We start from the raw sequence: 25,017 nt of genomic DNA on the forward strand, positions 1-25,017 counted from the left end.
AATCTGATACGGAACACATGTGTGGCAATTCTGGGAACAGAGTAATTGTAACTTTTTTCATATTTCTGTTTTTACGGATGTGGGAGGATTGATATAAACATAGATGGGCAGCTGCATGCTTGAGTGGCTGCGTTTGTAGTCATCTCTCGTACTGAAAAAAAGTGTGTTGTAAACACTTGGTTGCTTCAACCCATGGTTGGGTAAAATAAAGACAAAACCAACCGTTGGGTTATAAATTAACCTATGTGGAGTTGTTGTTACCCAACAGTGAGTTGAAACAAGCCAGCATTTTTTAGAGTGTAAGAATTAAACATGTGGGCTAATTAAACAAGTCCCACAGGGCTGATCCATGAGAGTCAAACTAAATTCGAACCCCAATTTTTATCAATAATGAGTATACTGCAAAGTGTCTTTGTATCATTTTTGGGAGGATCTTTTGACAGAAATGCAATATAATATATATAACTATGTCTTTAGAGGTTTATAAAGACCTTACATAACGAAGCGTTATGTTTTTAAATATGCCGTTAAATTTAATACACTGGACCTTTAACCATGTAATGAATGATTTTAAATGCGGGTTCAGGAACAATATTTTAAAGATAAGATGGGATTTGGGTGACATGTCTCTTTGAATTTAAGTGTAGTTAATAGTTTGGTTTGGGTTAACAAAAAACTTTGATCCAACAAAAACGGTCCAACACCGTTTCTGTTGCTTCTTTGGCAAAGTCACCGGGACCATATGCTAAGGATACCTCTGTTAGCATATGTTTCATCATTGCAGTTTTTAGATGAAATGTGATTATGAAATGTTTCTGTCTTCTCTCTCTTGTAAAACGGCAGGTGTTTCAGTAGGACAAAGGAACGGTTTGAGATCGGTGCTTGACGGCCTCAGGATGTCCAGGAAAAGCTCTGCAGGGGATCTGGTACCCAAAGACATTACTGAGATGCTTGCCCTGCAGGCCGGTAAGAAGAAACGCGGTTCATCCCTGAGTCGGGCATTCAGCTGGTTCAAGGGCAGTAAACGAAAGAGAAGTCTTAGCACTGGACAAAGCAGGACAGGAGGTCCAGGTGGACGAAGTGGAGAGAGCACTACAACCAAACAGATTCATGCCGGTGGTGAACACTGTAAAGGTAAGCACAAGGGATTTTCTTTGGCTGAATGCAGGTTACTTGTTGGAATGGGTATTAGCATGGATTAGTTGAGTCCATTATTATTAATTTATTGCTAAAAGGCATAACAGACATGTTGTCCATGTTATTGTGGGTACATTCTCTGGTGCAAGTTTTTTTGGACAGTTATGATTGAGTATTCATTTTCCAAGGACATCCCTGGAATGGCTAATCTGTGTATTGTTGTGTCTCTTTTTGCCATCCTGTTTCACCCTTATTTTGGCCTCGACCTTTCCCTTAAAATGATAAAACCCGGATGATGTGCTCTGATATAGTTTCTAGGTTATATTTAGTGTTATCAAAAAAATTCCACTACAAAACACATTGGTTATCACCTAGTAACTACCATGCACACCCTAGCAACCACCCAAAATATCCTAGCAACCTCCAAATAGCACTAAGACCCTTTATTTTTACAAATGCCATGGGCAAAGTGTTCTGGGAACGTTTCGCCTAAGGAAATGCAAAGCCCTTGTATCAGACGTTCCCTGAGGTCCTCTCGGACACTTTAAAACCTGCTGGTCCACTTTACTGCGGAGGTCAAACCAGAAGAGTAAAAGAGTACTCCGATTCTGGATTTTTCTCTTCCTGCCCCCACAAGTCTCACACTCCCTCTATTCCGCTGAAAGAGCGTGTAGACTATGAGATGCCAAAGTGTGTGAGTTACCAGACATCTGGGACTTTAACTGGACATGCACTCCAAATATCATTCATATAGTCATTCAGAGACCTCTAGTCGCATATTGTCTTGTTGGATTTATAACATTTTCTAGTTCATTTCGTGAGAACTGTTATGCAGGGGAGGGGAACTTCTAAAGTGTGGAAAGGTCTGATAGATTAGACACATGCTGTTTTATTGAAACAGATGACTGAGGGGGGATTCTTCTCAAATGTTATCTTTTAAAATTACTTCCCTTTTCCTCATCTCTCTTTTGATGCTTGTTTATGTTGAAGTACTAGTCCTTTAATGTTTTTTAGAACCAGGATAGGTTAAACATGAAGTTTAATACGTACTGTATGGGTTAGGGGCTTGTTGATTGTATTTTACGTTTATGGGTTTATGACTGCTTTGTTGAGCCTGTCCCATAAAGATATGAGTCAGATAGACTGTCCTGATTCAGGACATTTTTGGGCTTAAAGGCTCAACTGTGCAGCACTGAACCCTTGCGTCACCCCTAACTGAGCTCAGTCTCTGTCCATCCCCTCCCTCCACCAAGAGCGCTCTATCAGGTCTGGACATTTTTGGAGGGGTGAGGTCACTGTGTATGGGATTCCCTCTCAAAACCCTCTTAAAACATGGACATATTAAACATACCTTTGCTGTTGATGAGAGAGAGACAGAGAGAGAGAGAGAGAGGGAGAGAGAGAGGGAGAGAGAGAGAGAGAGAGAGACAGAGAGAGAGAGAGAGAGAGAGAGAGAGAGAGAGAGAGAGAGAGAGAGAGAGAGAGAGAGAGAGAGAGAGAGAGAGAGAGAGAGGAGGAGAGAGAGAATGAAGAGAGAAGAGAGGAGACGAGACGAGAGGAGAGAGAGAGAATGACGACAGAGGAGAGAGAGAGAGGAGATTAAGAGGAGAAGACAGAGGATGGATCTGACGATGACGAGAGGCAGAACTGAAGAGAGAGAGAGATGGAGAACGAGAGAGATTCAGACGAGGACGAGGGATGAAGAGATGAGAGAGATTAGAGGGGAGGATGAGAGAAGAGAGGGTGGAGAGGAAGACGGGATAGACTGAGAGGCAGGGCGAGGAGAGAGAGAGAGAGATTTTGAGAGAGACGACGAGAAGAGGGAGAGATGACGAGAAAGATGAGAGGTGAGAGAGAGGGAGACGAGAGAGATGAGAGAGAGACGAGAGAGAGAAGGAGAGAGAGATGAGAGAAGAGAAGAGGAGGAGAGGAGAGAGAGACGAAAGAGGAGAGGAGAGAGAGGTGAGCAGAGAGAGAGAGAGGAGGAGAGAGAGAGAGAGAGGAGAGAGAGAGAGAGAGAGGAGAGAGAGGAGAGGAGAGAAGAGACGAGAGAAGGAGGAGAAACAGGGAGAGAAGAGCGAGGAGAGAGGGAGAGATGAGGGAGAGAGAGAGAGAGAGGAGAGAGAAGAGAGAGAGAGGAATGGAGAGAGAGAGGAGCAGAAGGGAGAGAGAGATGAGAGAGAGAAGATGAAGAGAGAGGAGAGATGAGATGAGAGAATCGAGAGAGAGAGAAGAGGTGAGAGAGAGGGAAGAAGAGAGAGAGGGAGAGAAGAAGGAGAGAGATGAGGGGAGAGAGAGAGAGAGAGGGAAGAGAGAGAGGAGAGAGAGAGAGAGAGAGAGAGAGAGAGAGAGAGAGAGAGAGAGAGAGAGAGAGAGAGAGAGAGAGAGAGAGAGGGAGAGAGAGAGAGCAGAGCCTGTGAACAAAGAAAAAACTCTTACGAAATGTGTACTCCAGAAGTTCAAACTGTTTGTTTATCAGTGTTTTTGTGGTGTTTTCAAGGAAAGTCTAAACAGCATTAAAACAAGACACATTTACTACATAACAGTGAAGTTTTGAAAGAACGTATATTTTGAATTAGGTTTATTTCTCTCATTATGTTCAGTACATTTTATTATATTTTTGCTCAATGCTGCAGTTTATAACTTTTTGTAACTTTTTTTGTAACTTTTGCCTCTATATCGCCATCTCAGTTTGAAACATAAAAATGCAGGTTCCTTCACATCCTTATCTTTACATCAAATGCTGTCGAACTGACATTTTCCACAAAAGCAGAAGACTTGTTTGCCATGTACTTGCTCAATAACTGATTTTTGTTTATTTTTAACCAAACACGTTAGCGATCGCAGCTAAAAACGTTTGAAAAACATTCTTCAAAATCAAAACAAGTCTTAAAATTGATGCACTGTTTTAAGGATGCTTTTTTGCTCGAAAACAAGGCAAAATTCACAGTATGACAATGATTTGAATGTACCAGAGATGTAGTGGAAATGGCAAATGAAGAAGTGGGCCGATCATCTTTGTAATGGCTTGCCATCTGTTACTGATGATGTCAAATGCCAGTACAGATGACTTGTGGTTCAATGAAACGTGAGCTGTCAGTAATAGCTCGGAAATAAAGAGCATGTGAATGTTTAATGGCATTATGAGACACTGATATACATCCCCAACGCACGTCATAGAAACATAAAAGAACAGAAACAAAAGGCAGTAATTAACTTTCTTCCTTAGAGAATTTCCATGAGAATATACCAAAGTCATGCGTTCAATTCCAAGGAATGTGTGAAACCAGTTGTATGGGTCGTTGAATGCACTGGATAGAAGAGTCTGCCAAATGCTTTAAAGTAAAGATGACACTGATAGTATGACCCAACTGCTCCATCACGTCATACGTGTACTTTCAGATCACCAAGTTTTAGTCCAAACTGGTAAGAAAACTTGTGAAGAAATGTTCTGTGCGTCCATGCTGCCGTTCATGCCATCAGCCATCTCATGTATCAATGTGTGTGGTTTTCATTATGTAACTCGCAGTAATGGATACACCTGTTGACGTGTTCATCTCAATCGTTGACTTAAACAAAACCGTGCCCTCTCTCACCCTCTGCCTGTCTCTGCATTGACTCACCACCTCCTGCGTTTATATAAGAAAGCATTAAGATATATTCCTAATAGCACAAACCTGTCAGGGAGGCCGAGGCATGCATCTCACACACTCTTTTAATGTCAAGATACAAGGTATTCAACTAAGTCACTAATCCCTTTGTAAGAAGATTTTACATAGGTTCAATACATTTTAGTGCTGAACTCCCACATGTGTAAGAGTTCTTAGTTGGACAGCTTTATGTAGGTATAACAGTGAAAAACAAGGATGCTAATAGCACAAAGAAAGAGTTTGGAGCTCAGGAGAGATAGTACAGAAATGAGGAGTGTGCTTCTGAAAGAAGCTGCCAAGGTCACAAACAAGTTCTCTGACCTCAGACTGGGTCATGGTGGTTACACCCGACTGTCCGACATACACACAACTCCATCCTGGGGTTCTGATGACACACCCAGATAACTTTCCCTGTTGTCATGGCAACCATTCGTCACCTCCTAATGTCCGTATCTCATCATTAAGTTCTATTAATACAATAATGGATGAGAAGATCCCAGTTATTTTATGTTTATGTTATTTTATCCACAATGTGCTGTTTGCGCATTGTGTCCCTAGAGAGCGAGATGTCATGATAATTTCAGTGGTGTTAAAATATGAATTCGTATTTATAGTAGTAAGTGTTAACTTTGTTTCAGCTGTATTTCCGAAAGGATAAATACAAATAGAAGTAATAGACATACAGTATGAGTACAGAGCGATGAAATTGTAGTTTAAATAATTTGAATGAATTTCATGAGAAATGTTTGTGTTTATATTGAAATAATCGCTGGCTATTTTGGAATTATGGCAGATCTGAGCACAGTTTGAGATATTATTGAGATCTCCTATGAAATTACCACAGTCTGTTCTTGGGCAGGAAAATTTGAAAAGTTTTAAGTTTATTTAATTTTACATTTAATATTTGTTTTGTGTTTCTTCATAAGCAGAAATTTGTTTATACCCTTCTGAAATGAACTTGACACACTTGATTTTAGGAGAATTATACAGTACATTCTGCTGTTAAAAACAAACTGTACATCAGAGTCATTTGACCTTTTCAAATATGTTCGAATAGTTGCACTGCATGCCACAAGATACCAAACCTAATTTCATATTTATTATAAAAAAACACTAAAAATGTATTTAAATGAAATATGCTTCATAGAATAAATGTCATTTTTAAAAGGAAACAATAATAATTGATGTCATTGACCCAGCTCTCAGTATAGCTTTTATTTACTGCGTCTCCCTTGAACTGGTCCACCCAGAGAGAAAATTCAGCTGAATTTCTTTTCAGTTCTTATAATGGCTCATAACTCATCATCTTGCCTTAACCTTGAGTCTCTTCTACCTGCACTCTTCATAACTTTAACACTCTGAGCAGGCATGCTAGGAATGAAGACTGGGGACAATGAACACACAGAAACACTAGAAAGAGTCAGGCAGTGGCGGACTGGGTGTAAAAAGTGTCCACGGACTTCTTCAGCAGGAGCGGCCCACAAAACCCAGCTCGCAACATAACATAACACAAAAACGCACTGATGCACAAACCATTGTATAGCACTATAATTCGTAAATGTAAATGTTTTTTAAGACCTTTCATGCCACCTTGCAAAGTCAATAAAACATTAAACAGTAAAGGAACACTGCATTAGAACCCATTATAATTTTACATTTTGTCCACACCGGACGTGGCGAGACAATGCCATTAGAATAAGCCGTGCATCGCGCTGCGCCCGCATGATCGACGCACTTATCCATCTGCATAGAAAAGAGATGTAATATTCTGACTTTTTGTACTGAGTGGACCGGCCCACATTTTCAGCGGCCCACCGGGAGAACTCCCGGTGCTCCAGATTGCCAGTCGTCCGCCGCAGGAGTCAGGCAGGGCACTCTTGGTATTCAAACATACAACCATCTTTCTTTTCCTTGCTTTATTTCTAACCTTAAGGAACCAATACTTCGGAAAGGAAAAGTTAATGTTAAAATACAAATTTTAAAAGAGGGGAGCAGGAGTGCTGGTTGGCAGCAGGTAAATTGTCTGTGGCTCTGCCAGCTCTTGGATGTGCTGGAATGCAGGTGGATGGAATTTGACTTGATGCCAGCTGGATTACATACCAGTATGGCAATATCCCATCAAATCAAGAACAATTGTGGATTTGTGCACGACGGGACATTTAACTTTAGCAAAGTGTTCTCCGTGTTTCTGCATTCCTGCAGCCAGGACAGCAGGCTTTGAATTACTGTGTCAATAATGTAACACATGGCCTTTTTGTAATTCCACTTTCAACCACAAGAGGACAGCGTTGAGCAACGTGCTTATCTCACTCATCAGTTTTTGTTATGACAAGATGATTGGAATTAGGGCTGTCACGATTATGAAATTTGGCTGACGATTAATTGTCTAGTAAATCATTGCGATTATGACGATTAATTGTCTCTTTTAGGGCTTTGACGATTATGGCGATTAATTGTCTGTTTTAGAGCTTTGACATTTAATTCTCATACATTTTTGATTCAGCTTTGAAACGACCATATTGTTCTGAATATAAAAAATATGTTTTTTTTTCTTGGAAATACATCGGAAAATATTGGTTTATCATATATTTTAGGTTTAGGCTTTTAACTGTCAATAATACAACTGCCATATACTTGTAAATTAAGTAAATTGATCAGGAGTGAAGCCACCATTGATATGCTATCAGTCATAGAATTGCTTCTAGTCTGTTTTTTTCTCACTTACAAGATACAATAAAATTTTACTTCTATGTTACTGAAATTTTGGTAGACTGGTTTTCACACTGAGATTATCTTAAATAATATTAAATTGTACTGCAGGTTATTTTTATGGTATATGCTTTAGTTTTTATTGTGTTGTGGTGGTACAGTATCACAATGCTTTAGTTACAATCAATACACTAAAATATGTAATATGCAGATGCACTACAGCTCCCCCTAGTGTCTTCTATAGAGATGTGAAATAATTGCGATGATCTGAAACCATCGCGATGAGACGATTATTTAATAATCGTGACAGCCCTAATTGGAATATATTTATATAGGGAGGATAATACATAATGCATACATCTTTCTCCAACACCTCATTTTTTAATCAGGCTTGTAGAACTCAGTGTTAACTGACATGGCTTGGCAGTGTTTCAGGAAAACGTACTATTTTAAATGTTCTTATCTTCTTCCTGGAGTCAGGTAAAGCTCTAACAAATACCTAAACACAGCATTGTGCTTGCAAATGCTTAGTCACGCTCAGATAGGGGTCTTCATTTCTAGAGGCGCAAGAAAAATAAAGTTCACCTTGACAACAGGGTCCAGTAACACCTCACACACTGCCAACAAATGGTAATTGACTTTTAACAGTGAGAAAGCTCGTTTATTGGCATTGTGACTTGTGGTGGTAAATTTAGGCAATACAATTATGAGTTACATCATGAATATAGTCACAAGATGGTGGACACACGTGGAGTGCATGCAAATGATTTAGTGATTATAATGTGTGCCGCTTTAAATTACGCCATACACGTGAGATGGAGAGCAGATGAGGAGAAAGGGTGTGAAAGATAATAAAGTAACACATTTTCTGGTGGTGTATGTGTACATCTATAGGAGTGAAATATACAGTAGACATTAAAATAGCTGAACAGAGGATCTACTGAGTAGAGAGGATGTGTGTATCTCTATCAGAGATTATGTTTCATATGCATTTGTCAGAGAAGATTTCATCTTATTTTTTTATTGAACAGACTTTTTTGTCATTTTTGTTTGTGTTAAATATGAGCAATTACTCTCATAATTTGTTTTTACTCATTTTTTAATAAAATTAAAATAAAATCCTACATACTTACATTTATGTGAGATAAATCGTATTTGCAGCAGCACAACTTCCATTTCCAGTTTTATCATTTATATATTTATATTTTAACTCGACAATGATACATAAATCAGGTGGCAGGTAAGCTATGCTAAATAATATCACTACACCCTCAGGGCATCACTTTCCTGTCAGCTAAAATTGAATGACTTCAGATCACAAGCCTCCATTTCCCGTCCCAGGACACAGTCGCAGGTTTCACTAAAGGTTTACAACCACCGAATTCAGATGAGCCGAATGGCAGGAGTGATAGAGAACGAGAGGGCGGCTTTGTGAAGTGTATCTGCAGATATGGAGCTTAATGCAGAGCATTATAAGAGTGACATCGATTTATAATGATTTTATGGCTAATGGCATTATTAGCCATTAGCCTGTGATGATACCCTCTGAAAGCTTCTTGCGGTATACTCAGACTAATACTTCTGAGTCCCTTTGAGTCTGTAAATTGATGTATGATGCACTTGTCTCCGTCTCTGCTGTGTAATGTATCTTCAGAACTGGATTTGGTCTATAGCCAAAGGTTAAAGTTAAACCTGCATGTTAGTATTTGTAAAGGTATCTTCAAGGTGGCATGGCCATGGTTCGACTGCGGGGTTTGAGTACGGTTTTGTTGTGATAGGGCTCGACTCAGTTGTGAAAAACAGATGATGTAATATAGATCATGTTTCTAGTCGGAGTCGGATGTTTGATCATTTCTGGAAATAAGATCTGATTCTGCACCAAAATTGATGATGTGTGTTTGATGTTATTGTGGCTAAAACAGGATCAATTGTTATAAACTTTATTTCTCCTTGGTTTTATGGAATACATTAAAGTCTGGATGTGTTTCTCTGCCAAGTTACAAAAGGATGCCTAAATTCCCCGGATGACATCGCATTTGTATTTACAAGCCTCTTGTAATTTCGGCCTGTTTTAGAATTACAATGATTTAAAAGGCCCTCCACATTTACAAGCTTGGGCTGAAATGAGGATGGAGGAGAAGGGAAACAAGGGACTCCCAGCTGGTACCTGGAAAAGGTCAAAAACATTCCTAAAATTTCCAGCGGGGCGTTGCTTTTCTTCCAGATCATTTTGTGATATTATGAAGTGTCCTCTCAAAAGCTCAAATAAAAAGACATTTCAAGTTTCAAGTTTGTTTTATTTCTAAAGCACATTTAAAAACAGCAACCAGGCTGACCAAAGTGCTGAACAGTATGGACAATAATATAAAAATAAATAAATATATATATATATATATGAAACCCTAAAACCATGACATTCAAACGCAACAACTCATCACAATAAAACAAAACAGACAATGCATACATTGTTACATTTGCATTCAACCCTTCCTTCTACGGGTCTGTGGTACCTGATGATGTGACTAATTGTTTTTCAAATGTATGTTAATATTTACATTTATTTACATATATATTTATTCAAAATAAACAATTTTCCATTTTAGTACATTTAATTGTTTCAGTTTTTTTGCTTAATTGCTTGGGAACAAAACAAAACAAAAAAACAGACAATATTCATAACAATGAAGCTAACTACTAATGTGCTAATATCTAAAAATCGTATTTTTATCTTCCTAAATACATCCATAATTTCAGATAAAACTACAATGTTTATCTAAATGTAAATTAATTCAATTTATCTAAATGTGGGAATTTTGCAGAATATGCATATTGTGAGTATTGTAAATGTACAGTTACTGAATGGGACTGTGTTCTGACTTCATGCTATAGATGAAAGTCAAATGAAATATCAGGTTACTCGATATAGAAAAAAGTAAAAGACAAAGTGAAAGACAGTAAGCTGAGGGGACAGAAAGATGGAAACACAAGACGAGTGTTTCACCAGAGGACTGCATGAACCCTGTTTAGATATTTTTCAAGACAATAAAGCCCATTTTCTACCCTGGTTCTCATTACTGTAATGCAATGAAAGTTTGTTCTCATTACCGTAATTCACAACAAATCACATTTTCCTGTATGGATCAAATACTGTATATTGTTTGCTTTAAAAAATCTGATTAGAAAATATCATTTATTTGCATCACATTATGGAGTGAAATACAAGATGGGGATTTCTGGACAATATTCATGAGCTTTGCTTATCTACAGTTGTCTTGGATTAAATCTAAAATGGTATCTTGGTTGGAGTCGTAGGGATTCGGTGGATGAAGGCAGAAGAAATAAAAGGAGGCAGCCGTGCATACTGTGGTATGGAGCCCCTGGGGCAAAGTCTATTGAACAGAATACATTTGAAAACGTGAATCCTGATGATCAGCAATATAGTTCACTGCAGGCAGTAAAAGATATGTGTGCACAGGCAGGCAGATATCCCTCCTTCCTCATATTCCTAGTGCTGGGAGTGAGCTGTGACTGATCGTCCCTGAAAGCAGTGTGTTCAGAACCAGACAGGCGAGGAGGGAGGGTCTCATACACACATACTCGCGCTCAGAGCACACGCACTGGATCACAAGCGCATCTGAGAGCGGGACATCTCTGTCCCTGCTGCCATAGCTGGGTCGACAAGCTGGAAAAGGAATATACATACACATGTGGAACTCCTGTACGTTTTGGGATTGTAGAACCGGAGGGGCCTGACATCAAAGCCATGGGGAACTCCAACAGTAAGAAGAAGACCCAGGCGAGCTTTAGCACAGCTCAGCACACTAAAAAAGTGAAGTCCATCTGGTACTTTAAACGTGTGGATAAATTCAAAGCAGGTAAGAGATGAAACCATGGAAAAGCTGTGAATTTTATCAAGTGTTTGCTATTGTCCAACTACCAGAGCAGTGTTGTTATGGGACTAGAAGATCATTCCAGTACCATGATAGTTTTTGCTCTGTGGGAATTCTAAGAGCTTGTGAATCTGTGTCCCTGTTTTTGTCAGTGTGGGAGGGAAAGTGTCCAGGTGTTCTGTCGCTTCCTGCGTTTCAACGGGGTTGTTTCCAAGGCTGGGAGGTCTGGGTGTGTTATTAGAATGGAAAAAAGCAGTAAACCTGTCATGGGTCCACCATTTATGGCTTGCTCTCCTCTTTTCCAGTGCACTAATAAACAGGTTCACACCATAAATACCCAACAATCACAGCTCTATCATTAAACTATCAGTCTTGTTGTAGTATGCAACCTCTCATTTTCCAGAACACACTATTGATCTGTGGCTAAAGGTTTCTACTCATGTATCAGCGTGGATCTGTAAGATGGCTTTACAGTTGCCGGCAATGTAAAATCACAGGGGAATATAAGAACGCTGAAATGCACCTTCAAAGAAATCAAAATTAAATCAAACGTGCAACTTGGAGGCAGACATACTGTATGTTTGAGTCTAACAAAGACTCTCCTGTCAAAAAAAGCCTTTCATAACTGTCGGCTGTGTCTTAATGAAATACAAAAGGTCTGTACTTAAGTGGAACCAACACGTAAAATCTAATTGGAAATATTTTTTTATATTTTTAATTTTATGGTTTTATGTAATATTTGTACAATAAGTATTAACTATTTTTTATTCAAGATAATATTATTTCCCTTTTTCTGGTGGTCAGGAGCCTTTTTTAACTTGGCCTCCATGTCAAATCACATCGATTATACATTTTTGTGTTCACATAGCGACTGCCACAAACGTAGCAAGTTTTGAAATATTTAGATAAAGTAACAAAATCAAATCAAATAAATAAAAAATCATAAGTGACCGAAGAGGGTTAAAATGATTTTACGCTGTACCTGAAAGTTCTTGACATACTTTTAATATACTAGAAATTTGTTTTGCTTATAAACCAGAGGAACCCAATGGGTCATCTCTTTGGACTTCAGAATTGATGGACAGAGGTTGCTGTGGAGCAAATGTTTGAATGCACTGTGATGCACAAGCACGCACCCTGTCCTTCTAGGATTGTCTTCTGTGCTTTGCTTTGCTTTGCTTTGCTTTACTCATTCATAGCGCTGGGTTTATTCAGAAGCGTTGAATCTGAATGCATTCCAACATATCAGCTTCTCTCCTCACGCGTGACTGAGTAGAATACACAACAGAGGGGTCAGACCCCGAGGGCAGGTGCTGTGTACGTATGGCTAATGGTCTGTATCAGTTAAAATATTTAAAGGAGGAAACTGAGCATGTTCTTGTATAACCGAGTCCCACCTGAAGCAAACCATTCAACCAATGAGTAATATTCTGAATGAGGCATTCATGATGGAGGGATTATAGGACTGTCTTCTCATCCTCATTCAGGTTGTTAATGCCTGGATCACAACCACTCAAGTCATACAGGAGGCAGGTCTGACGGTGAGAAATCCAATACGCTATGGGTCTCTCCAGGGCTGTAGTCACGTGAAAGATGATTAACACTTGGACATTACTCTCTGACATATTGGTTTTCCCAGTGAAGTGGGCTGCAGTAGTGATTGTTGATGGGTTTGGGGGAAGGTCAAGGTATCAGGAAGTATAAGGAAGAAGGAATTGAATCGGAAGGTTTTGGCGATGATGTTTGTGCTAATACACCTGTCAGTGCCGGATCCCGTTCCTTTTATTGTGCAAATATTTGTATCATCGTGCCAAACAGAATCCAAGCTCAACAATGTCACATTTTTTTGCGAGCTCCTGTTCAAGTCTGTTGCAAGGAACAATATAGACTTGTGTATTTTTGGGAGAAAGAAACCCTGTTTACAAAGAGTCTTTCTGCTTTTCTTATGCGTAAGTAGATATAAAAGTTGGAAAAGAAATGTAACATCCAGCCCTTACAGAAATCTGATATATTGTCAAATATAAAGTTGTGTGTTTAAAATATCACCAGTGTCGTGCAGAAACATTGTATCTATTTTTTTCTTGAAAAAATTGGAAACTGTTTGGAAACAATTTATTATTTTTTGCATTTCCATTTGGTGCCACATTAATGCAGAAATGACACAGTTCACCCAAAAAGAAAATTCTCATCATATGCTCTTCATATTTGGAAGAATGTCAGTAACCATCCAGATCTCGTCCCCCATTGACTCCCATAGTATTTATTTTCCCTACTATGGCAGTAAATAGGGGATGAGATCTGTTCGGTCATTAACATTCTTCCAAATATCTTCCTTTGTGTTTAGCAGAACAAAGAAATGTATACAGGTTTGGAACAACCTATGAGTAAACTATGACAACATTTTTGGGTGAAGAATCCCTTTAATCTATATTCTGGTAACACTCAAGAACACACCAACAACACATGAAGAAAGAACATAAACTGCCACATCAAAATACTGAACATTCTGTGTGAGATGACACGCTACATGAAGAACCTTATTTTGGTCTTCATGAAACTTCAGAGAGAGAGAAGAAAGCATCTGAGTCTCTAATAGAATTACAGTTGTGGAGAAAAGCTAAGAGCGTGTGCTTTTATTTGGAGGGAAATTCTTGCCTTGCTTGCCCCCTCTCGCTGTTGTTTCTCTGTGTGTGGTCCAATCCAGCCGTTCATCGACATCATTTTTCATCTTACTCAAAACAAGTTCAGAAAGAGTTTGTTTCATAGTGCTGTAATATCTTGCAATGCTTACACAATATACAAATTTTAAGATGTAGTGTTGCATCTTTAGTTTTAGCTCCAACCTATTAGTGAGCAGTGACATTATAGCAAGAGAGATGCTTATGGTTTATAACCTTTAAGCTAAATTACATAATCACCACACAGATATTAGTACAAACAGATCTTTATATAACACTAACATACTGCAAACCTTGATCACAGATGTTTAATAAAGATGAAGTGTGACTTTAACATACTGTAATGTTACCAGAATGTTTATTTTATTTTTATTTTTTTTATTACAAGATACTAGGTGTAATATACAGTATGTAAGCAATAAGATATGAGAGGCTGTGCTTTATCGTGAATAAATCAAAAGGCCTTTCAGGCGTGATTTAACCGTTTTAAGGCATGTTCACATTTGGCATCTTTTTTTGACAACTTTTTTAGTAGCTTTGTGGTTACAAATAGCATCCGAGCTATAGCATCCCTGCTAAAACAACTGCTGCAACAGTAGCCGTCTAAGCAACGTCTTGAAACTTTAAGGGTACGTTTGGGACTGTAATTTGGTGACGCATGTCAAATTTGGTGCCGATATATCATACGGTTCAAAAGATATCACGATTGATGACAAATTTCAAAATGGCGGACAGGCCGATCATCCAATCGTGACAGAATCATAATCGTACGATCCGGCATGACACGAGGAATCCGTAGACACCAAGATCTCAGTTTTCTGACAAACATTTCAAAAGTTACGAGCAAAAATAGCCATTTTTCAAATCTCGTGACCCGTAGGTGGCACTGCTCCCCACTTTGGCAAGGACCCCAGTCTGAGGTGTAGTTGACATGTACCAAGTGTCGTATCATTGAATCGATCATTGGCCGAGTTATAGCCTCCAATACATTTTTGGGTCAACTTTGAAAAGTTTGCGAAGTCGTAACTTGAGCAATAGTGAAATCTCAATTCTGGAGCATAACTTCTATGCAGCACAGTCCAAAGATCAGGTGTGCCAATTTTCCTGACAATCGGTCACAATTCCTAGGACTAGTAGCAAAAAAACACAATACTGTACTTTTCAAGATGGCCGCTACTGTAATGGGCGGAGTCTTAGTGGAATGTGATGAGAGTGACGAGTGCATGACGTGTGCCCAGAATTTTTGTACAGTAATGGGTTCAAAAGTTACAGCCGTTTGAAAAGTGCTTTTTTTAACTGCTGGTGGCGCTATAGAGTGAGTGCTAGAGACCCCATACTTGGTCACGTGATTAATGAGTACCACCTCTACGAGTGTGGCCAAGTTTCACCATTTTCCTACGTATGATTCATAGGGTTACCATAGACTACCATTGGTTAAGAATAATAATACTAACAGAAGCAATAGAGGCCATAGCTTCTTCGGGGCTTGGCCCCTAATTACACAAAGCACATCCCTGCTTAACCTTTAAATTCGACTGAATAACACGAAATGAAGATGAAGTGTCAAAAATTGATTACAGCACAATAATGCCAACCATTCATCTTGATCATACATCATCTTGACTTGTAGAAGGCATCTGTGAGCTCCACCTCTTGCTTTGGGCCTTGGTTAGGTCAGTTGTTGTCCAAGGTTGTCCTTGACATTGCCTGATTTCGTACAATAATATCTTTCAATGTTGACACATTCTTGCTGATAAAGCCTCAGCAGCTTGTTCTATTTTGTGCCGATACTTTCCGCCTGAGGCGAGAAACTGCACTCCAGGATTCACTCTCATTACTGAGGGAGATTATGGATGGTATAATTAATAAATCCATAGCAACAGGCCATAGATATTCAAGATATTCCATTTATCATTATCCCAAAGCAGCACTCCGACTAATCCATTCTGGAATACTAGTGTGGAAGTTTGCATATCCTCCTTTGAAGTGCACTCAGTCAAGCACAGTGCCAACATCTGAGGATCGTACAAAACAGCAGAATACTCGACGACAGGAGAGGGAAATTCCTTGAGCGCTCTCCTCAGCATTGAACTGGTCCTTAGACTGGAGTAAGTTCCACTCCATAGAGAAAGGTTTGTTTTATTATTGTGAGCAACTACAGACAAAAAACTGCTGAATTACACACAATACATGTTGTTTGAAGATGTTCTGAAATGTGTTCATTGGGGTTTGTATGTGTTGCTCACATATAGAAAGTACACAAGGTTTCAACATGAAGCCCGTTGTGTCTAAATGTAACAGGGCCTGATGCAACCATTTTATCCATTAGAGTTAAATGGGTTTATCATATTAGAGGCAAGGAGACCAAAAGCTTTGTTTCATTCTCTAAAACTATACATCCTGTAGAATAAATTGTGCCACAAATGTGTACCATAAACACATTACATTATACAATCAATAGGACAGATAAAACCAAACATATTTGCACAGTACAATTTAAATATAAACCAAATACCAAATGTTATAAAATCCATAAGCAATAAATATGTCCATAACAAGACTCCTCATATACTGTGTACAGCCACGGAACAAATTAAGAAACCATTTCAAAATTATTTTCAGCTTTTCTGAATGTACTATTTTATAGGTATAATGGTCATTTTTTTGTTTAATTCTGTGAACTACTAACAATATTTCTACCAAATTTCAAATAAAATCTTGTTTCTATTTGCATTTATTTGCAGAAAATGAAAACGGGAGAAACAGGTGAAAATAACAGAAAAGATGCTCTGTGCTTTTTCAGACCTCAAATACTGCAAAGAAAGCAAGTTCATATTCACTTTTAAGCAATGCAACAGTCATATTTTTCTACACGTATTTAGGAAAAGTAAAAAAACATTTTTTATGTGATAACCTAGATTTTATCACAGTTTTCATGTGTCTTGTCATGCTGTCAGTCTTTCACATTTGCTGTTGGATGACTTTATGTCACTCCTGAGCTTTGATTTTGTTGAAATTGAAGTAAAATGTATTGTTAAGTTGTTTGTTAAATGTTAAGTAAGCAAAAGTGTTTTAGTACACATCACTTAAGGGCTAAAACACTCTCTCGTCAGCTTTTGTGGTGCTGTCATGTCCGTTGTCTTAATGAAGTAGGTCAGTGTGCTGAAGTGTGCAGTTTCCAGTAGACCAGCCAGCGCTTGGCTTGCTTACCTGTTCACGTCAATGTTAAAAGTTCAGAATTAGCATTCACGCTGTGTGGCTGCCTTGGCAATGTGTATGAGAAAGCACATTTGCATTTGCTTTGCTGTCCTGACCCACTTCATCCTATTAGACTGTTAGACAAACACCAAGTCACTTATATTAATGCAGCCCTACAATGAATTTACAATTGAATTTAATTGTGTTAAACATTGACATATTATTTGTCAATGACATCTGTTATTCAGAACTAGTGTGACCAGACTGAACAGTAGGGATACATCGGACATAAATTCTTAAGGCAATGTTGTGCACTTGGCCTCCTTTAAACAACTTAAAATGGGGAAAATATTATTAATAAAAGCAGGCTGTTACATTCATGATTTCATTAATTATGGGTTAAATATTTACTGTCTGTATACTTTTATGCTCAAAACACAACAGTAAACATCTTTATTCTTCGTACATGACCAACATGTCCCATACACACTCTTGATTCTCTTGAATATATCAAAGAATGTGAAAATAAGTCCACCAGGATCAGTGAAGTGTGTGTGCGTGTGTGCGTGTGTGTGCGTGTGTGTGCGTGTGTGTGCGTGTGTGTGCGTGTGCGTGTGCATGCGTGTGTGCGTGTGTGTGTGTAATGTGCGTGTGTGTGCGTGTATTGTGCGTGTGTGTGTGTTTTGTATCAGAATCACACCATGTACATTAGCTTGCACAGAACTGCTCTTTGTTGTGCTATGAGCTTGGCAAAGTGACGTGCGAGTCAGCAAGGCAGCTCATTGTTTGATATGTAACTGCTCAAATTATTCTTAATAAAGATATTGGGTCACACTTCAGTATAGGCGGCAATTCTCGCTATTAACAAACCATTAACTACGACTTTTTCCCACAATAAACTCTTAATCTGTTGCTTATTAATAGTTAGTAGGGTAGTTGTGGGTTTAGGTATTGAATAGGATTAGGGATGTAGAGTATGGTCATGCAGAATATGTGCTTTATAAGTACTAATAAACAGACAATATGCCAATAATAGGCATGCTAATAACAACTAGTTAATAGTGAGAATCGCCAGATATTGTTACCAGATATTGAAAATGAACTCTACAGACCTGCACTTCATGTCAAAGAGTCACAGGACTGGCGAAGTCCAAACAACATCATTTTGTTTCATGGCACACATACTATTTTTAAACAGACAAGGATTCAAAAGGATGACATTTAAACAACATTTGATTTAAGTAATTCATTTATAAATTCATACAAGGTTTTTTTATAACTTTAATCAGGTTATGTTGTTAAAATAGGATGTTTTTTACTGGATCTTTCATTGCAGTTAAATGCTGATGTATTTCACACGTCACATCACTAATCCAGGTGGCATCTCTCCAGCCGTCTAATACATTATCATTCATGATAGACAAGATCATGGTGGTAACAACTGGATTCTTCTGTATTTGGATTGCTATGTTAGTTACATACAACAACTTGTGCTTTCAAGATCTGAAAAATAATGCAATGTTCGCCTGTTTTAAAATACAGCTGCCAGCTTAAGCTTGCATTACACTAACAAGTGGAATGTTGGTTATGTTTCATACTTAGTGGGTTTTATAGTCCGTGTAGCAAACATCTTTAATGACAACCTCAGATCTTTCAAAAGAAAAAAAGACTAAAGCTCATATCGGCCTTTGAAGCTGGCAAACAGTTTTTGATGTTTCCTTTCTGTTGCTTATTTCCATTTCCTTTAACTTCAGAAAATCCATTGTTCAAATTCCTGAAAACCTTTAGAGGATGAATATTTTTGTCAGTATGCTAGACACCGTTTAGCACGTGTAGTTCCTACTACTATAATCGTAAACAACTTACTTTTTATGCAATTTCTTGCATAATATATCTTTATGTTATACCAATGATACAGCAAGTTAAATAAACTAACGCTTCATGTTTATTCAAAGCGACTACATTTGTTTCCATTTTCTGAAGAGTAGCAGTTTTAAGGTGCCCAGTGTCTACCCAACATAGACATTACTGTGTGTTGCAAGTCTGTTTTGTTGGTGCTTTTGCATGCGGGGTCAATAATAACAGTTACGAGGCCTGGGGTAAAATCAAGCAGCGAGGGAAGTACCATCGTAATGAATGCATCACAAAAGTCTCTAGGCTTTGGAAACTACACAATAGCAGCATTTCAGCAAGGTACAAATTTCAGAGATACCAAACATTTTTGAACATGCTGTAAAACTGTTTCAGAATAAAAACACGTATTGGTGAAAACTATTAATAGTAACATTCAGCAGGTTACCCTGATGTGAAGTATTATGTACATCATGGGAAGAATCATAATTCACCCACACTTACTTGCATACAATCTGTACCCTGTTTTTTAGAGTGTATAACATGGCTATGAATGGCATGAGACATTTGCAGATATTTTGTGCTCAGTAATTAGTTTGTCCGCTTTCAAAATTTGATTTTGTGAATAAATATCCTTCAACCCAAGATTAAAATATCAAAGCATAAACTTTGTGTGTGTGAATATGAGTAATGTGGTTTGGACAGTTGGCCCCAGCTCTCCACAGTGACCTGCTGTGATGTTAAAGAGTAAAAATACCACCGGTGGTCGGAGCGATAGCCTAGTGGGCAGTGCTCCGACATGTGGCGCAGTTGCGTATCGGGCAACCCGGGTTCGATTCCTGTCTCGTGGTCCTTTCCCGAACCCACCCCCTTCTCACTTTGCTTCCTGTCCTCTCTAACAAACAGCTGTACAATTAAAGGCAAAAACGCCAAAAACATTCGACAGCAGCACTAGTTTAATTCCGTACCTGCCCCTACCCGTTTGACAAAAATGCCGCGACCCGAACCGCACTTGCATTACATCTATGATGTAGACAAAACCATTTATTTTCTCACGCAACCGCAAAAAAATAATAGGAATTCCGTGGAAATGCATTTTTAAACATGTAGTAACTCAATATGGCAGAGTTTCGGGGGAGACAACCAAGAGTGAAGCAACTAAAATATTATAGTAGCTATTCTATATTTGATTAGTGATTTATGAAATGTGTTTTGATTTATGCAAAATTTGTTTAAAATAGCCTATTGTTCATGTGATATTAAAGTTTCCCTTACCTTTTTTCTGTAGGTTAAAATTATACCAAAGCCCAGTAGCGAACCGTGACGTTTGAGCCTTGGCCCTCTGCGCACGCATAAAAGGTATTTTACCTTACTGTGCTTTCCTATAGAAGTGCGCATACATCATTATACCATCACACTTACCACATACATTTACAATGCTACTCCAGACTTGAAACGCAACAAGCCGAACAGCACAGCAAGAGATTATATCACCAAAACAACACGCAACACAAATACAAACCATTATTACACATCTGCATTATGATCGGCGTGCTGCGTGTATGTGCTCTTCAATGGAATCATTTAAAAAGCGACACCTCATGAGAGCGCTCTCAGCAAAGAACACCGGTGACTACACCAGCAGACAGTAAACAGAGATTCACCAGCGAATAAACTATGATTATAATGAATCTTAATATTAAATTGGTACAGTGAACTTAATGTATGGAACTGACCGTAGTAAATTGACCAATTATCTGATAAAATGTCACTGTTATGCAGAATAACAGCAAATATGCACAATATGTTCAATTTAAGACTGACCACAGTCAACATCACTCGTCTCCAATAAAGCTAAGCAACCAGAATGAATTGAGGAACGGAGGCCTAATAAGTCAATAATAACGTACAATTTGATGATCAAATTACTTGGTAACAAAGTCTTCCTCCTGTGGTTTTTTTACACCGTTTATCAGCTTTTCTTTTTTTTCCGAGACTTGATAACAAAGTTCATCCACATACTGTTTTGAATGACGTTCATTTCTTCTTCTTTTGAAGTTTTATGGTGGTTGGCAAACCAACTTCGGGTGCTTGTAGCCAACGAAAGTGTGCCCGTCCCCCATTCTGCTGTCTCGATCGATCGACGCTGGTTCGAGGCCCGCTCGGCGTGGGGCGAGTTGATCTAGTTACTGTAGTTGTTTTGGAAAACCACTAGCCACAGTATTAAGCCCTGTTTGTAGATATAAGTTTATAAAATCGTTAACTTTATTAATTATATTTATTGAAGTTGAATCATTTATAGCATTTATTGGTAATATTAGGTATAATTATTGACACCCCACCCCGGACCTCACTAATTTTCAAACCCTGGCTACGGCCATGCTACTGGATCCGCGTTCCACCCCCACGTATTATTTCCCGAGCCGCAAATGACACATGAATAATTATTCCACCCGTTACATCAAATATTAAGAGTTCAGCTGACGGTTGTCTGCCCGAGTCCCTGCATGTGGCATGTGTGTGAGAGAGCATTTAACCACAGTTAAATAATATTTACTATAATATTTATTTGTAATGTTTTTAGTGGTATATCAGTTGGATACAAAAGTAGTCCAAAATCCTATCAAACCATCAAGGAACACTTTAGATTACAACCTGCAGTGTATTGCATAATTAAACAGAATTTCCAGCATAGCTTATTGTAGCAATAATGTACCTCTACCTTACCGAAATTTCAATCTTTACTGATTTCATGTGGCTCCTTTAAAAACCTCTGGACAACTGAAATGTCATTAAGCAAATGATGCAAAATCACAAGTAGAAAGAGGAAATGAGAGCCACATAATGATGTGACCCAGTGCTGTAATTGACGTTGTTGTGGTCAAAAGCGCCTGTTGCCTGGAGATGTTACACTAATAAGTAATTAGCTGTGATAAAGAGAGAGAAAGACTCTGCTCGGGCAAAACAGGGTCACGCTCTGCTAACATTCTCTAAAAAAGAGTCAAACCATTCCTTAAAGGAGTCATATTGCACAGCTAAAACGAATATTATTGTTTGTTTTAGATGTAATGCAATGTGTATACACCATTTAAAGTTTAAAAAACGCTGTATTTTCCACATACCGTGCATGTTTGAATCTCCTCTTTGCCCCGCCTCTCTGAAACGTGCAGATTTTTTACAAAGCTCATGGCTCTGAAAAGCGAGGTGTGCTATGATTGGCCAGTTCACCAGTGCGTAGTGATTGGTCAAATACTGCAAGCATTTCACGGAAATGTAACGCCTCTTACCATATTTGGAACATCAGGTTCCAAAGCAACTGTACTGACACACAACACAATGAGATTTACAATTACGCCCACCTTAACTACGTGTAGATTTGGGCGGTCTTAGTCAAATCATGTTACGAAGTTACGTAGATTCGCCGGGGTGTGGTTACACGAGGCGTTTCAGGCAAGTCTGGTTGAGCATTCGCTTTTAGATAGAATGCATATTTTGTTCCCACACTTTCATTTGTGCAATTTTACGTGTCTAATACATGCATGGGCAACTTATAACACACCAAAGACACAGAAAAACACGTACTTCTGCCATATGACCCCTTTAACTTTACAAATCACTTGAAGAGACCAGAGGTGAAAAGTCATGCCGAAGAAGTCAAACAAGTTGGGACGAATTAGAAATAGGATATGTGGAGTGGTTATGTATAAGGATAGGTCTGATTTGATATTTGGGTAGTTGACAATTTACATGTGCCCTATGGTCGGACAGCGGAAATTTAGAAAACAAACTTTGAATAATATATTATTTGATATTATTAATATTTATGGCAAAATTTACATCCAAGGTATAAATACAGCGGCAAAAGTGTCAACACAACACAGACAGTCTTATAACACAAACTGCACAAAACCCATAAACACAGATAAAATCACTCAAAGTGGATGTAATATTTATTAGGCACACCTACAAATCAACTGATTAAATCCATATTTTATCATTATAATTTAGTAAATTAATATTTTATTTTTGGAGACTGTACAGGCTGTATATGAGTTATGGCAGACAAGTTTATAAAATTATATACTGTATAATGAAGAAGCTTTCTAATATCAGTAGCATGCGGTCGCTTGTTAGCATCAGTTGACCTTGTATGACGTCTGTTATGACGACAGTGAAATAAATACAACATGTATCCAGTCTGTGGATGCTGTAATGTTTTATTGGTAGATCATTTTACAATATAAAACATTTTGACATGTCATTAAGTTAATTGGACGGGCTGCATATTTCCTTTGTGGATGTATATATCATTATACAAGCTTGATGTTGTTTGGGATGAGAGATAGAACACTGTTAGATATACTAAATAGATTTTCTGAAATCTAATATGTGATATTGTATTATGAAAATAAATGCCACTATGTTTTTGGTGCAGGTTATGATCTGGATTCATGCAACATTTCGCAGTAAAGGCATTTTAGAATATGAATAAACTGATTGAGAATACTCCACGGTATAATTTCAGATGCATGAAATACAAGACAAAAGACCCCTCATGCTATTATTAGTAAGTATTGATGAATCCTGCAGGGCTGGTGTGTGGTGTAAGGATAACTGCAAGAAGGTTTTGAGAAGGTATAGCTGCACGTCAAGGGACTTGTAAACATTGAGAGATGCAGAGCTCCATCACAGCACAGAAAATAAAGTTGACTCTTGCTTCCCGTCACTAATGACTCGAGGTGGTGGTGCAGGGCAGGCTAAAATTAACCGCATGAACAAGCAGTCTATCACGAGACCGCTGAGAGCCGAACATTGAGAAAAAACGCCTCGTCATCTTAGGAGACAATGAGAAGACGCCCTAATATCCAAGAGACAGAAGATTGGTTATTCGTTTTCTCCTTAAAAACACGGCAAGTTGAGAAAGCACCCTGCTGTCAAAAGAAGAGATTTGCGTTATATTGTTTTTTAAAGCTTAAAATGCTTAAAATCTGATTGACATGTTGGGGGGTTATCTGAGATAGACAACATGTAATTTTACAGGAAGAAAACTCTTATTATACGGTTTCTTTCAGGCGCCCCAGCTGCCAGAAAATTTCTGTTTTTTTTTGCAGATTGTTTTACAGTGTGCAAGATATTTTCGTGTAAGAACAGCCAACTGAATATAATGCAATGTGGCAAGTTTATCAGAACTGATTTCTGGTAAACAATTCTTTCGTAAAAAATTTTTTTTTATAAAGGCTTTATTAACATGTCCACCATGTATCATTTGTATCCTTTGTTTTGGGGACACAAAACTTTCTGTATGGGACTTCGGGGTCTGGTGAATGTTTCGTCTCACCCCTCATCACACACCACGTGCCAGATGGTGTTTTTTGGCTCCCCTGATAAATATTAATGGGATTGGCTTGGACAACAGGCCGTCTCATCCTTTCTAAAGGCATTTGGAATTGACTTTGAGAGACGTGTTTCCATTTGTGAGGACTTTAATGAGAACGAAGAATAGGTGATGGAGAGATGCCAAAAAGTAGGTGGGACAGAGTGGCCATGGACTGTAATCTAGAACAGAGATGGGAAAGAACAAAGAAAAGAATGTACATTTTTACAATTTCTAAAGAAAATTTTAGATGTTGTTAGAATGTTTCTAGGCTATTGTTTACTTGCCTTTAGTCATACGCACATTTCTGGTTTGGGGTCTCCATTATTAATAATGATACTTTTAAGCATTTAGCTGAAATGCTTAATGTCATGATTCTGCCTCATCAAGTCATGTCTTTCTTGATCTGGTGGCAGGATCGTGACAGAGCCTCATGTTTTGTGTGGAGAGAAGCATATTATTGTCTGTCACGACTTAATATGCGCTCTCTCCAGTCTCGTCTATGGCCCTGCCCCCTCGTTTAGCTTCCC

General features: G+C 38.4%; 1 protein-coding gene across 6 annotated transcripts in view; it reads left to right on the forward strand.

The window, feature by feature from the left end:
* kiaa1522 (KIAA1522 ortholog) overlaps nt 1–25,017 on the forward strand; it is a 36,918-nt gene that overhangs the window by 711 nt on the left and 11,190 nt on the right. For 5 of the 6 annotated variants that reach the window (XM_057354856.1, XM_057354855.1, XM_057354858.1 and 2 more), the window contains exon 2: nt 844–1,134. In XM_057354856.1, coding sequence (XP_057210839.1) covers nt 897–1,134 — 238 coding nt within the window. In that variant the 5' untranslated portion in view covers nt 844–896. Of the gene's footprint in view, nt 1–843; nt 1,135–11,041; nt 11,372–25,017 lie in introns of those variants that run through there. The other variant, XM_057354861.1, reaches the window with a different exon arrangement.

This window comes from Triplophysa rosa, linkage group LG16 (genome assembly GCF_024868665.1).
Source record: "Triplophysa rosa linkage group LG16, Trosa_1v2, whole genome shotgun sequence".
Taxonomy (NCBI): domain Eukaryota; kingdom Metazoa; phylum Chordata; class Actinopteri; order Cypriniformes; family Nemacheilidae; genus Triplophysa; species Triplophysa rosa.